Source organism: Hyperoodon ampullatus (assembly GCF_949752795.1).
Source record: "Hyperoodon ampullatus genome assembly, chromosome: 2".
NCBI classification, from domain to species: Eukaryota; Metazoa; Chordata; class Mammalia; order Artiodactyla; family Ziphiidae; genus Hyperoodon; species Hyperoodon ampullatus.
Window position 1 is genome coordinate 39242667 of NC_136915.1, and position 15888 is coordinate 39258554.

The 15888-nt window shown below is 39.5% G+C and overlaps 1 protein-coding gene across 3 annotated transcripts in view; it reads right to left on the reverse strand.

Annotated features, from left to right (window-relative positions):
- The window catches only part of LOC307048756 (phosphatidylinositol 3-kinase regulatory subunit gamma), a gene marked incomplete at its 5' end in the record, with an annotated part of 80278 nt that extends 66216 nt beyond the window's left edge, over positions 1-14062 (reverse strand). For all 3 annotated transcript variants that reach the window (XM_079697955.1, XM_079697954.1, XM_079697953.1), the window contains one exon: positions 13957-14062. In XM_079697955.1, the coding sequence (XP_079554081.1) occupies positions 13957-14062 (106 nt within the window). The remainder of the gene's footprint in view (positions 1-13956) is intronic.
- Between the last annotated feature and the right edge of the window lie 1826 nt (positions 14063-15888).

Genomic DNA, 15888 nt, shown 5'->3' on the forward strand with positions numbered 1-15888 from the left:
CTATATTACAAAGATCACTGCCCTGTTAACTCCTAGGCTAATCTCCCTGGCCAGGCAAATGCAGTGATCTTATTGGCCAGGCCTGGGTCATGTGCCCACCCTTAAAGCCAATGGCTTAGATCAATTCTACCTAAGCCACACTGATTGCAAATAGGGGAGAAATGGTTCCAAGACAAAAATCAAGAAGCTGTTACCCCAATAAGAGGGAAGGAAAAACAAGAAAAAAAAAAAAAGAGGGAAGGGAAGCTGGACAGGCAAAAAACAGCCAGCAGTCCTCTCTTTAGTGGACATTGTAATTATCTCCTCAAAACCTATCTTGTTCCTTCCCCACACTGGTAAGGAGTTTATGTGGGACTGACTCCTTCCCCAGCTCCAGGTGCAGGCCCTGATTCCACACAGCAGTAGTTCTCAAAGTGTGGTTTGCAGACCAGCCAAATCAGTAACATCTGGAAACTTGTTACAAATACAAATTTTTAGAACCCAAACCTACTGAATCAGAAACTCTGGGGGTAAGGCCTAGCAATCTGTGTTTTTACAAGTCCTCCAGGTGGTTCTGATGCACTCTCAAGTTTACCAGACAGAGAAAGCTACAATTAATAGTTCAAGGAATCCAGATTTTAAGACAGTGATCCTTTGAGACACAGGAATAGTCTAAGTAGTGACAAACTCAGGATTTCTGTGTTATATTTGTGGGAAGCATCCTTTTTTCCCACCCAGAATTGAGGAAACATGTAGTCCCAGGAGCCACAGGCAGTCATCTTGTACTACCAGGGAAGCCAGCCTGAGAAAAAAGCTGATATAGGGGAGAGCCAAGAGAAATGCAGAAAAACAGGGCCAAAGCCTGACAGTCTTGATCAAACCCAGCCAGGGACCCCCATTCCCTTTTTTTTTTTTTAACTGAAGTATAATTGATTTACAATGTTGTGCTAATTTCTGCTGTACAGCAAAGTGACTCAGTTATACACATATATACTTTCTTTTTTTATATTCTTTTCCATTATGGTTTATCCCAGGAGATTGGATATAGTTCCCTGTGCTATACAGTACAATCCTGTTTATTCCCTCATTCCCTTTCAACTTTTCAACTACACAAACCCATAAATTCTCTTTGTTTACACCAATTTGAGTTGGACTTTTTGCTACTGAAACTAAAAAATCCTGATATCCTTTACAACAAGTTACATGTCTATCCCTACACATCTATCTCCATGGGGAGAATGTACTAGGAAATAGTGTCTATTCAACTGCCTAGCCTCTCTCTAAATTAGGCTTGGCAAATTTAGCAAATAAAAATACAAGACACCCAGTTGAATTTGAATTTCAGATAAACAATGAATAACTTTCTAGTATAAATATGTCCCAAATATTGCATGGGACATACTGAATGTATTTTATCTGGCAACTCTACTCTAAATGCCCACTGTTGATCCCTAGGAATCAAAAGAGAGGCCCATGTCAATCTCAGTCAGACAGAAGTGATAACGTCTCTTACATAGTTCATGACTACTAGGAAAAAGACTAAACTCCCAAGTCCTGATCTAACATCCTACAAGAGGTCTGAACTACCTGATTGTCTTAAGCAAACTTCTTTCTAAAAGTCAAACATGTTATACCCTCTATGGCAGAGAAGTGTGACAAAATGAAATATGTTGCTATATGAGTATTCATAGCTTCTTTTCTTTACTCCCTTGGTTACTGGCCCTTATTATACAGATCAGAGTAAAGAAATAGGCAAAGGAGAGAGCTGAAAGAGAAACAGGTACTCCTGGAAGAGAAACTAATAAGTTTGAGAAAGGGAGGAAAGAAACAAAAACAATGAGACTGTTCAAGTTGCTATAGAGAGTCTGGCAAGTTTTAAAAGAGAGAAGGAAGTTTGGGATTAACCGTGCAAAGATACTGATAAAAAATGGAGAAATCAGGGACTTCTCTGGTGGTCCAGTGGTTGAGACTCCGAGCTCCCAATGCAGAGGGCCTGGGTTCAATCCCTGGTCGGGGAACTAGGATCCCACATACCACAACTAAACCCATGTGCCACAACTACTGAGCCCGCGCACCGCAACTAGAGAGCCCGCACGCCACAACTACTGGGCCCACGCACTCTAGAGCCCACATGCTGCAACTAGCGAAGCCCACATGCTGCAACTAGAGAGCCCGTGCACTACACCTAGAGAAGCCTGCGTGCTGCAACTAGAGAAGCCCACGCGCTGCAACTACTGAGCCCGCACATTCTAAAGCCTGCGCACCACAACTAGAGAAGCCCATGTGCCGCAACTAGAGAAGCCCACGTGCCATGATGAAGACCCAGTGCAGACAAAATTAATTAATTAATTAATTATTTTTAAACAGATACTCAAAAAAAATGGAGAAATCAGATTTTAAGTAGTAATGCAATATGGAATGAATGTAATCCCCTTTGGCATTTTTGAGAAGCTGGAATAAAGATTTAAATTACTTTTCAATTCAATTTAAATGTTAGGCTGGTGCTTCCTCTGAATGCAAGAGAGGAGATATGTCACAAAGCATCCCAGCTTAATAATAAAAATAGCAACAACAACAGATACCTGCTCTAAGTGTCTAACATGTACTAATTCATGTAATTCTCACAACAACCTTACAATGGGGTTAATATTCTTCTCCTCCCTGCTATACAGATTAAGAAACTGTCCAGGGTCACAAACCAGAAGTAGACAGGGCTAGAACTGGAAATCCAAGCAGCCCGAGTTCAGAGCTCCTAAACACTGAGCAACACTTCCCTATTTCAAAGCAATGTCTATACTCAAGCACTTAAGCATTCCACTAATAAGCAAAAACACATAAATATAGTTTAATTATTCTAAAACACTAACAACTTTAGCACATAAAGTAAAATGACACATATATGGCATGGCTTCCTTCTCTTTAATTTCTTCTCCCCTTCAAAGCCCACCATAGAAACTTAGAACTTTAAGATAATTTTCTTTTCAAAGTTACTTTTGAAAGTAAATTATAGTACAGTCTAGATTTATACAGCAATGTTTATCAAAGCAACTTATGAGTAAGCCTTCATCAAATAACTAAGGCCACATATTATACTGCTTTGCACTCAGATGGCAGAGATTAGAAATCATAACACTTCAAAAAAGAGAAAAATCCATCCAAAATATATAGTTTTGACATAATTTTAAAAGCTAAATCTTTTCATTACTAAAGCATACTTAAAGCTAAGAAATTAGAAAATAATTAAGTCAGTTTAGAAATGACAAGCTACATAACTGGTCATAATATTCAGAATCCAACTACTTTCACCACCTCCTCAGCGTCCACCCTTGTCCAAGCCACCACCATCCCTCAGCTTGTTTATTGCAGTAGCTTCCTAACCAGTTTCTCCACTTCCACCAGCAGCCAGAATCATCCTTTTAAGCCAGGAATCATAATACATCACTGTTCAATACCCTTGAATGGCTTCTCATCACAGTTAAGTTTTTTTAATTGAAATATAAGTTGATGTACAAGTTACAGGTGTACAGAATAGTGATTCACAATTTTTAAAGGTTATATTCCATTTATAGTTATAAAATATTGGCTATATTCCTCAGTCAAGTTTTAAAAGCCAAGGTTCTTACAATGTCCTACGTGGTCTTCCCCACCATCCACACCATTACTTGTCTTTAAATTTTACTACTTTCCCCTCATCCCACTCCAAACACACTAGCCTCGTAGATGATCCCTGAATACATGACACACACGCTCCTGCCTCAGAGTAAGTCATATGGTATCCCCTCTACCAGGCACACTCCCCCGCCCTCTCAGCTCCCATATATCTACCTGGCTAGCCCCCTCATTTCTTTTAGGTCAGGCCCTCCCTGTCCTATTATTTAAAATAGCAGGTCCCCCACCCAGCACTCTCTTTTTGTTCTCTGCTTTTTCTCCATATCATTTAACACCATCACTATGTATTTCAATTATGAATTTGTTCATTCTTTGTTCTCTCCCCTCCCTTAAAAATGTATACTCCATGAATACAGGGAGCTTTGCTGTTCTGTTCACTGCTATACCTAGAACACTATCTGGCAATCAAATATTTGTTGAAAAACATGAATTAATCAATACACATGAACAAAAACATTTTTGGATGCTTAATATGGTCTGGGCATGTTAGCTGCTTTACATTTGTTAATTCAGTAAATTCTCACAACAATCCTACTGAAGTAGGGACCATCATCATCCCCATTTTTTAGGTGAGGAAACCAAAACACAGAAAACATAAGTAAATTGCTCAATGACATATGCTAGGAAGTGGCAGAGGCACAATCTGAACTCAGGCAATCTGATTCCAGAACCCTCTCTCTTAACAGCCCCACTATATTGCCTCTAAATTTCTAACTAGTTAATACATTTTAATTGAAAGATATGATCTGTGGGTTACTTTAAGTGTCCTAATTTTTAATGTCATTCAAATCATAAATCATTCTACCAGTCCAAGGCTTCATATACCAAACTTACTTAAGTTACTAAACTTTGAAATTTGGAGTTTACAGTTTTACAAAATTCTCTCTTCACACTCATTTACTTGATATACTAATATACTCTATTCCAACACCTACATGACTCAAATAAGGAACTGTCAACCAGAGAAGTTAGTTTCCTCATCTTCTAGAAAGCAACTGGTAAGATAGGAAAAGGCCTGTCTTATATTTAACTCCCAGTACTATGTGACCCTGTGAATTCCAATTTATAAAATGAAAATGGGTTTCATAATACATCACTATACTAATTAGATTTTAGTTTTGAAAAAGAAAATAAAAATAACTCGCTAATTCTTTTCATTTCCAAACACAGAGACGAGAACTTTGAAAGAACTATGGTTCTCCAAATTACTTTCCATATTGGCCACTGTTGTTTGCCTACCTAGAATCCATCCCCTCCTTCTTCCTTCCTAATAGAATCCTTCCCCAGTATAATGCCTCAGGGGAAGTCAACACCACTCCAGATTCAGGCACAAACGTGGTTAGTTTGATAGTAATCACTATTGAACCATTCCTGATGGGTTCAGGAATGGACATACTACCCAATTCTGGCCGAAAAGGTCTGAAAGAAGCCTGCTAGAGGCTTTTGGAGAAAGTTTCCTCTCTCTGTAAATAGAGGCACAGGAAGAGACATCTTCCTTCTTTTAGAAGTTGTGTGTATGGATGTGATGCCTGTAAGCCTATCCCATGGAGGGAAGCAGAATTGAGCAATGGAAAGAATATGGGTTTTTACTGACATTGTTGAATTTCTGTAATAAACCAATGCTGAAGCCTATTATATGAGAAGATAAAATTTCTTATTTCTTAAGCCATGTTGAATTAGGTTCTGCTGCTTACAGCTGAAAACATACTAACTACATACTTTTTTATGAAACATATCCCAGGACTAACCTCAGAAAAAAAAGTTTGTGGTTAAATAGAATTAGGTCAATAAATATGCTATATCCCTACAAATGAATACAATCCTATTACTTAAAATGATGTTGACATGAATAGTTATTGTCATGGGAAAGTGTTCATGACAAATTAAGTGAAAAAAAAGCAGGTGTTGGGCTTCCCTGGTGACGCAGTGGTTAAGCACCCACCTGCCAATGCAGGGGACACAGGTTCAATCCCTGGTCCAGGAAGATCCCACATGCCGCAGAGCAACTAAGCCCATGCGCCACACTACTGAGCCTGCGCTCTAGAGTTCATGAGCCACAACTACTGAGCCCATGCACCACAGCTACTGAAGCCCACGCACCTAGAGCCCATGCTCTGCAACAGGAGAGGTCACCACAATGAGAAGCCCTTGTACCGCAACGAAGAGAAGCCCCGGCTCGCCGCAACTAGAGAAAGCCCGCGCGCAGCAATGAAGACCCAACACAGTCAAAAATAAAAATAAAATAAATAAATAAATAAATAAAGCAGGTGTTTAACTGGGTGAAAGGTATATGGGAATTCTCTGTACTACTTTGCAACTTTTCTGTAAATCTAAAACTATTCTCAAATGTAAAAGTTTGTATAAAAACCTTAAAAAGCAGATATTTACAGTACTGTCTCATTTGAATTTGAAATGAGAAATACACGCATGAAAGAATATATCTGAAGGTGATCACAGTGGTTATTCTGTGTGGTAGGATCGGGAGCTCTTACTTTCTTCTTTTTACTTATCTGTATTTTCTATCTTTTCTACAATGACTATGTAGTACTTTTGTAGTGCTTTTAATAAGAAAAATAAAATTTATCTTAAATTATCTTTAAAAAAAGGTTTGTGGCTAATTCTACAAATGCATATTAGAAGTTCAACATGAATTATACCATACTGAATGACTCAGCTGTAGAGTTAGAAAGTTAAAAAGGATACATGTGAAAGAACGAACTCTAAAGCAGTATTCTTCTAGCACAATCATTTCAATAAGGCCTTCTCCAAAACAATTTATAAACAAATTTTAAATTTTGACTCATGATTGAATTTATTTTTTCTTAAGTTTAAAAAAAAAAAAACTAGGGAATTCCCTGGTGGTCCAGTGATTAGTACTCGGCACTTTCACTGCCATGGCCCGGGTTCAATCCCTGGTCGGGGAACTAAGATCCTGCAAGCCACGTGGCACAGCCAAAAAAAAAAAAAAAAAGAAACTATAACAATAAGTATTTAAGATTACATAGCTACATGCTCTGGATTTGTTGCCCTATACCCTTACACACAGGTAGACAACTAATCTGGTCCACAACCAGAACATCAGACAGGAAATCCAAGGCTGGATAATGGCGGATGGTATGACACCATGGTGTTGACTTTGGCTTTGTGTTGGCTCATATTCACAGGTCACAGGGCAGTTTTTATATTGACGTGGGACATGCAAAATGGTATGATCTGGCAGGCTGGACCTAGCCTACTGCTTCTTTTATTTAAAAAATTAGATAACCCTCTTACTTTATATGAACTTACAAATAATACACAAGGAACAAAAAATATACCATATATGGGCAAACAATTTGGAAACTGATCTTATAAGGCTCTATGCTTGACCTTACCTTGTTATCCCAAGTCAAGTCCTACACAATCTAAATTTAATTGGGATAGTAACACATTAAGTAAATTAAATCTACATTTAACCCAATACTGTGTTAAAACTGGCCTAACAAACTTTCAAAAACTTACTACTCACTTTAATTCTTCCAAATTTCAAATGTGACTTTTACGCAAAACCATAAAATTTTGCTGATAACATTAAGTATTGCAATTTTTCATTATTTCTTTTGTTAGAATAAATTATCTTTATAAGTTTAAAGGTCACATGTTGATAATAAATAATATCAACATTTTGAAACAAGTCACAAATGAAGCTGGGTGGGTCCACAGGTCTAAGATTTAACAAAATATTTGGACACTAGGTATTTAGAGAAAAAAATAGATACAAAAGAAATATGACAGCTTGACCTCAAGAAGCTTACCTTGTTGGGGAGACAAATTATATTCACAAAATAATTAATGCCATAATATAACATGATTTTGTGTCAAAATAACAGACCTTAGCCCTAGATAATGTTCAGTACTAGAATTTTCAGAGGAAGAAAAAAAGAAAGAAGAACTTGCAAAGGATCCTGATTTGAAGATGGGGTGGGATGGGCATAATCTAACACAAGAAGCGGCATAACCAAAAGTCTGGAGATGGAAATAAGCAACGTATATTGAGGGGATAAGCAAGGTATATTGAGGGGATAAGCAAGGAATTGGGCAAGATGAGAAATGAGAATAGAGGATTAGTAATTAAGTTGGAAATGTAAATTGGTACCATATTACTAAAGACTATGTAAGCCAAGTTTAAGAATACAGCCTCTGCTTAAAAGAAATGGAGAGCTGCTGATTATTTCTAAATAGAGCAGTAAGGCAATGAAAATAACATTTCAGTAGGATTAACCTGGCTGAAGAATTCAGGATGAATTTATGGGGGAGGGGAAAAAAATTAGAAACAAAGCAATCACTTAGGAGGCACTGATTAAGAACTTGGGCATTAAAGTCAGGCAGACAGACCTGCTCTGCTACTTGCTGGCTGGGAGGCACTGAATAATTTACTAAACACATTTATGCCTCAGTTTCCTGTCTGTAAAGTGGGATACTAATAGCGCTTATTTTATAAGGTTGTTGTATGGCTAAAGGAAATACTACATATGAAAGCATTTAACATAGTGCTTGTTCTGTAATAACTACTCAACAAATGTTGGCAACAATTACCGTATTACAAACCATTTCAAATGCGAGGTGATGAGGAACAAGGGCAATAGAAACTAAAAAGAAAGGATGACTTGAGTCGTATTTCTATAGACTCATGAGATGTTACAACTAGAAAAGACCCTAGAGAATTCTTCCAAAAACAAAACGGTCCCAGTTTAAAAGTCAAGGATGAGACAAGAATGGAGCAAGATAGCTCAAGAGGTTTTGACTGCAAGAATGCCCAAAGCAGTAGAGTTAAGATAATTAAATATTATCAATATGCTTTAAGAGGGACTTTCCTAGCAGTCCAGTGGTTGAGACTTTGCCTTCTGGTGCAGGGGGTGAGGGAGCTAGGATCCCGCATGCCTCTAGCCAGAAAACCAAAACATAAAAACATTGTAACAAATTCAATAGAGACATTGAAGGTGGTCCACATCAAAAAAAAAAAATCTTTAAACAAAAATATGCTTTAAAATATAAGCTACAATGAACTGAGTATATAACATGTGCCAAACACTGTGCTAGATTACGATATAGTACTTCTAATTCCCAGAACAACTGTGAAAGGTACGTATTAGTTCAATTTTACAAAAGAGAAAATGGATGCTCACAGAGGTTAAGCACTAGCCACGTAACCTTGGGCAGAGTTAAGAAGCAAAGCTAGGTTTGGGACCCATACCATCTGTTTCCAAAGCCTGTGTTCTTTCTAGTACATTCAGGCTGCATCCCCCTTTAATATCAATAAAAATTATATCATACCACACAGACATATTTGTAATTATTTTTCTATCCACTTTGTGAAATATGGTGAGCATAAACATGTCCAATCTTTTCTACATTCTAAGATAAATATAAAAATGAGAATAAATTTTAAAAGCATTATAAAATGAAGACTTACCATATTTCTAATGAAACGTAGTTGGATATACTATAAACTATAATATATTGAATGAAAGCAATGACTAATCTTTTTCAATAAGAACATGCAGAAAAAGTTGGCATGGCTTTTTACATCATTTGACGATATTAACATTTGTCCCATACTACAGCATCATTAAAAAGTGACACCTAGCTCATAAAAGAAATACCTTACTACACATAGGAGAAGCATTTTACATAAGATGAATCCATCAAATGTTCAGAGTTATAAAGAAAAATTACACCACAGAAGCAGAATGCTCAATCTGCTAATAGTAAGGACCACATGGTGGCAGGTGACCTATTTCTTCAGTGTTGCTTCTCAGCAGATATTTCCTTCAACCACAGGGCCAGTATGCTAGTTCTCCACCAGAATGTTACTTAATCTAAATTTTACCAGGATGAAAATACCAAGTATGCCAAAGCAAGGAAGTTTCCTGAAACAACCTTTTCATTTGGCTTCAAAAAAGTCAGAAGATACTTTACTGGGTTGGCCATCAAACTATGTAGTCAAGTAACTACTAAACTAGTACTTTTCAAAGTGTAGTCCAGAGACCAGTGAGAGTCCCCAAGACCTTTTCAGAGGGTCCAACAGATCAAAAATACTTTCAGAATGTCACTAAGACATTACTTGCCTTCTGTACCCTCATTCTTTCACAACTGTGTAGTGGAGTTTTCCAGAGGCTATGCTATGACCTGTGGTATCTCAACAGACTGAATAGAGGAGCAGACTTAGGAATTTACATGTCTTCCATTTAAGCCAGACATTAAAGATTAAAAAGCCAGACATTAAAGTTATTTGCAGAAACATAAAATGATGCCACTCTTCCCACTTTTTTGTTTGTTTTTTGGGAAATATAGCTATTTTCTCATTTTAAAGTTATGTTAACATGTAATGCTTTATTATTTCTAAGTGAATTAAATATTTTTTAACTTCTCAGTTTTATTCTAATATAGTAAATTTCAATAGATATAACCCACTTAAACAGAAACTCTTTGGGATCCTCAATAATTTTTAAGAGTATAAAAGGGGTACTGAGATAAAAAAAAAATGAGAACCACTTTTCTAGACCTTCCTGTATTTATGTTTTGCCAAACAATTAAATTTTTAATTTTCTAGTGACCACTGAGGAGATGTTGCTGCCATACAGATTATTTCAGAAATTTGTCTTGATAAGAACAAAAAAGTCTACAGACAATCTTAAAACGAATTGTATCCATTAGTTTAAAAAATAAATCATTTATTACATCTCCTCAAAATAAATACAATAACAATGTCAAAACTAAAGTGCAAGCTAATAGACCACTATCTATAAGCTCTGGGCATGAGTTTATGATCAGTTATGTACTGGTAATCCTCCAATAGCTCCTATACCAAAAACAGGGCTCTTTGAGAGGCCTATCCAGTAACTGTTCTGTTATGGAATAATCCTGATTCCCAAATCACAACAGGACTAACTGAGATGCTTAAAAGCAATTCTCCGTACCATAATCTTAACATCTCCAAAATAAAAAGTTTTGTTTCATCTAAACAGTTCAATATTTCCCAGTATTTCTGGGAAATACACAAACATTAAGACATCAAAGTCCCATCTGGATCCAATCCTTACGTTGTCAATAAATTGTAATAGATGTAGCTATCCGTGCAGTTATTAGAAACCTTCAGGATGCATGGTAATGGTAGTTTTTGAAAATACAGGCTGGAGGGAAACACCTTTCAATACTAGTTTTTGAGGCTGCTGGAAGCAATAACAGATAAAAACTTCACATTTATGCTTCAGTCTAAAATTAAAATGAAAGCCATATTTTGAAAACTGTAATATTAATATTATAGTTAAGGAACCTAAGTCAACAACTGTCTAATTTGAAAGTTACTTAACCCTAGGCTATTGCAATAGCCAAGAAATGAGGTGACCAAAGACCTTAAGTAGAAAAGTACTTAAAGGCTAGAAAGAAATGATGCTCCTTAGGTATTCATTAATTCATATATTTATTGTCTACTACTTTCAAGACCTTGAGCAAGCTAAGAAGCTCATAAGCTGGTGGGAAGAAAATTCCAAAGGGGGAAGTATACATAAATAAATGCAGAAGCTACTCTAGACAGAATGGAAGAAGTTCTATCTGAGAAGTGCTAGAAGAGGGAGGGAAGGATGTCTCCTAATAGAAGGGATCATGGAACATACATTCTGGCATAGAAGGCATCTCACCAGGGCCCTTAACATATATAAGATTCCAACCCAAAGTGAAAGACATCCCAGGAAGAGGAAAACACACACAGTAAGGAACAGCAAGTATAAAATAGCTTCCACGGAACTTGTGATGGACTCCAGGAGGAGAAAAGACTGGAACATTAGGCTGGAAGCAAAAATAAAGGGACTTACATGACAGGATAAGCAAGACAGGGCTTTTTTTCTGTAGGCAAAGGGAAGCCATTGGACAGTTTTTAAAGTCATCGGAAGATTTGCCATTGGAAGGTAAATCATCAGATGATACTTTAATAATACTGTGGATTGGACAGAGTAGAAACGGGGAGAACAGTCAGTGCACTATCACACCAGTCCAGGCAGGAAATAATAAGAGCTTGATCTGGGACAGGAACTAGGAAAAAGGCAGACACAAGACATGCTGCAACCTCTTCACTAAAAATTAACTTAGTTTTAAATGTTTTGAAACTTAATTTACCACACAAAACAAGGTTCTTCACATTATTTACATTAAAAACCATCCACTTCATAGGCAATACTTCAGCATACTCAAGTGTGCTTCTTTTTTAAAAAGCTGTTAGGAATAACTGACTGTATTCTACATTAAGACTATAAAATGGGTAATAAAGAGCAGCATAACCATACTTTCAATATTTTGATTAGAATCACAGTATGCAAAATTTCTTTTAAGGCTGAACATTTTAAACTCAGAAGTTTATTTCCATGGAATACACAAAGTTTGGATCAGAATTTTCTACACAATCTTGTAAGACCCACACTACTACATAATTATAATAGTTCACTTTTCTTAAAATCATTTCTGGACAACTCAACTCAACTCGGTCTACACTTCTACCAGGCCCATATTTTTCAAATATTAGTGCCTTCTTCATTTTCTCCCCTCCTCCCCACTCACCTCTCCGCCCAACAAATTCCCTTTGTATGTCTGCAAGGCAAGATACTATGTGATACAGTATGATTCTAAGGCAGTTCCAATATATAATTCTTATAGTAACAGAAATCTAGAATTATTAACCTTACTTTTTACAGGAGAGGAACCAATGATGTACTAAATTTTCATTTATGTGAATGATAAATGCATCTAATAGAAATGATGCTTTACCATTAGGGGGAAACAAAGGGGGAAATACACACAATAGATGGGTGGCAAATCTCACAAACTTTGCAAAATACAAAAAAAGCTGCATCTGGACTGCAGTCACAATTATAAAAGCAAATAAAGAAGGCCCCAAAATGAAGGGAAAAGAAAAAATTCTAAGTGATCATTAAGAGTGAAAAAGGTTGATTCAATATTAGTACTAGTATTTAATGTAACATCATTTAACACTCTATCTCTCTATGACTAGTTGAAAAAAACCCAAAGAGGATAATTCACTGTTCACAAGGACACAGGAAATAATTTCTACATACATGCTATAAGACAGTTATACTTCATTACACTTTCATGGGCTCAAATCCTTTCAAAGGCTTCCAAAAACACATAGTCTTATGATAACTGAGATTCCCCAATGACACACAATTTATTCTGTAGGCTTAGCTATAACACATTTTTTAAAGACATAACAAATTCATCCTCAACAAAAATAGTCACAAAGGCCCTCTACTTATTCAAAAATCATTACATAAAGCACTGTATATAACTGCAAACAGGGTTTGAAAATCTGACAGCTAATAATCATAAAATGGGGTAGACTTTAAAGAAAAAAAAATTACCCAACTTTTCCATTTTTCCTTCCTTTTCCTTTCCTACCAGATACACAAAATGTCTGTAAGGATCTCAGACAAAGCTCTAAAGTAAAAATACAGTATATGTATACTTTACATTATGTATACTCAAACCTATCTCATATATGTACATATCACATATATTCACACAAAAAAAGGCTTCTCCTTTTTTTTACGCTAAGAATTGAAGTTATGTTAAATCTTATCCCATAAATGAAGTTAAATCACCATAAATTAAAGAGTAATAAAATAGGGCACGTAGATCTGAGTGACTATATTCTGAAAAGAAAAACCTCAGACTAAGGCCTTGACTGAATAAAAACGCCCAATCCCTGAAAATCACTAACCGGCATTCAGTTTCCGTGGGAGAAAAAGGGGGTCTTAAAACGAATCATCACATAGGTAACCCAGTTTCAGAAGTTAACGAACGTAAAACACAGCGAACCAAACAAGACAAAAGTACGAAATGACAAGCTTTAAATAATTTCCCCAAAGGGAAAGACTGACTTCAACACTGGGATATAAAGCATCCTTTGCAGGTAGAAGAATCTTTAATTGAAAAAGAAAAAAAGGGGGGGCGGTGGTGAAGGGTACGACAAAAAACCGAACAACAAGCAAAGGCAAAGAAGTAAAAGAAATGGGTCTCTCCTCCCATCCCCCACCCCAGCCCCCACCCCCACTCTCACAGGACAATAGGATCGGGGTCCTAACTGAAAACTTTAAACGTGTAAACCAGAAGCAGTTTTACTGCAGCTCTAACTGCAAATCTGCCCCTCATCCCGAACCTAGTTCACCCAAGAATACTTCTGCCCTGAAAACATCACCAAGGTTTTGTTAAACACAAATCAGACCCATCACAAGATTCTCTTTTTTTTCTCCCAAGTACCTGGAGGATCCATTTCAATATAAAATATCAGTTCTGTCGAATAGGGCATCATCACCTCCCTCCAGTCTGCGTCATCGCGGTCCATACTCCACACCGTATTGTACATCGCGCTGTCAGGGGCAGGTCGTCAGGAAATATATAGAAAGCATATATATTTTTTATCTGCTATTTAAAAATCTAAAAATATATATCTGTAAAAGTCCCACTCGGAAATGTACTTCGGGGTTTCCAACGGCCGGTACAAGTCCAGCCAACTACCAGGACAAGGACGGGGTCCTCCTCCCCTCTCCTGCTCTGGCAGCCAGCAAAATGCCCCCCGAACGTTTAATCTACGGGCTTTTCTCCTCGAAGGGGTATAGAAAGGCTTGGGGGGCGGAGGGCAGAAGTGTTAAAAAGCGGCTTCCCCAAAATCCCTCCTACACAGTCGTTCTCCAAAGAGAAAAGCTCCCACCGCCTTCAAATCTTTCCGCGGAAGCCACTTTTGTGTCCTTCGAGAGAGGGAGAACAGAGAGGGGGTTAAAAGAACGCGCTGGGAGAAAGGTGGGTAAGTGACAAAGGAAGGCATAAAAAGGAGGTTGGGTATTGCGTTCAAGTTTCGGGGTCCCACTGGTCTGCGGGGAGAAATCCCCTCAGGGGCCAGGACTCGGGCTCCGTTCCGGTCGGGCTCGGAACCGAAGCTGCTGCAGCCTGGGGATGGGGGCCCGTCCGAGAGTCCAGTTAGCTCTGCTTGGCAGTGCGCTCCCGCCCGGCTGCAAGCAAGCTCGCCAGCGCCGGCTCCCCTCACGCTCTGCCCTGACTCAAGCCACTAGAGTTTCATTTTAACGGCGCGGAGGGGGGACACCCTCCCCCGCCCCCACACTCTCCCGCTGAGGCGCCACCTAACCGCGCCGAGCAGGGGGGATGGCCAGCATCGCCACTGCCCCTTCCATTCTATTCCGCCTCGAAGTGTTGGGGCTTTTATCAGGTGCCTGAGAGACTGGTTAGGAAGCTGTCCTCCGCCTCGGCTATCAACTCTCCCCACCGCTCCCTAGGCCTCGGCTCCTTAACCCTCCAACCTCTCTCCCCCCAGCCTCAATCAGAATGGTAGGGCCCGGGCGCTGGCCGCTCGCCAGGAGTCAGTGCCGGGAGCACGCGAGCCGCGCGGGGAGGGAGAAGCGAGAGGGGAGGTTGGGGGGGGTGGAAATGAGAGGATGAAGTGGCTGGTGATTGGCTGAGCCTGGTTGCCGGAGCCCGGAGCCTGCGTCTTTTGTCTGCCTTGCTCCAGCTGAGGAGCGGGAGACGGCTGCGCGCCCCAAGCGAGCCAATCAGGAGCCAGCCGGCGCCGGCCGGTGAGGCGGCGATTGGTCGCAGCCCAGTTACTAAGCGGGACAAAGGCAGAAGGGGGAAAGAAAAGAGGAGGAAAAAAAAAAAAGAAGAAAGAAAGAAAGAAAGCGCAAACGGCGGTTACTGACAGGCTCGGCGAGCGCTCAGGGGCTCAAGCTGCCCGGAGACAGGCGGGGCTCCCGCTGAGGCTCGGTCCGCCCGGACGAGTCGGAGAGGGGGAGGACGGCCTGGCGCGAGACACCTCTGCCCGGAGACTGGCCGCGGGGGAGGGGAGCGGACAGAGAGGGCGCGTGCTGTCACTTGGCGGGACGCGCGCTCTTCTGGTCCTTAGGAGGCCCTCGGTTAGAGTCCCTCCCCACGGACCTCTTCTCCGAGCTGAGACAGCCCGCCCCACCCCCCATGATAAGTTGTCAAATATAGCAAAGGTCCACAAACCCACTTGCAGGACCGTGCTGCTAAGTGAGAGGATGTGCCCATGGGCCCCGTGCAGCCGTCCGCGGCCTTTACCTGAGCCCAGCCGCGACTTCTCCCCTTGAGCAGTGAGGCACTTCTTAAGCAGGTATTTCGCGGTTACCCTGAGCTTTCCACCCCAGGATTTTTGAACCCAGA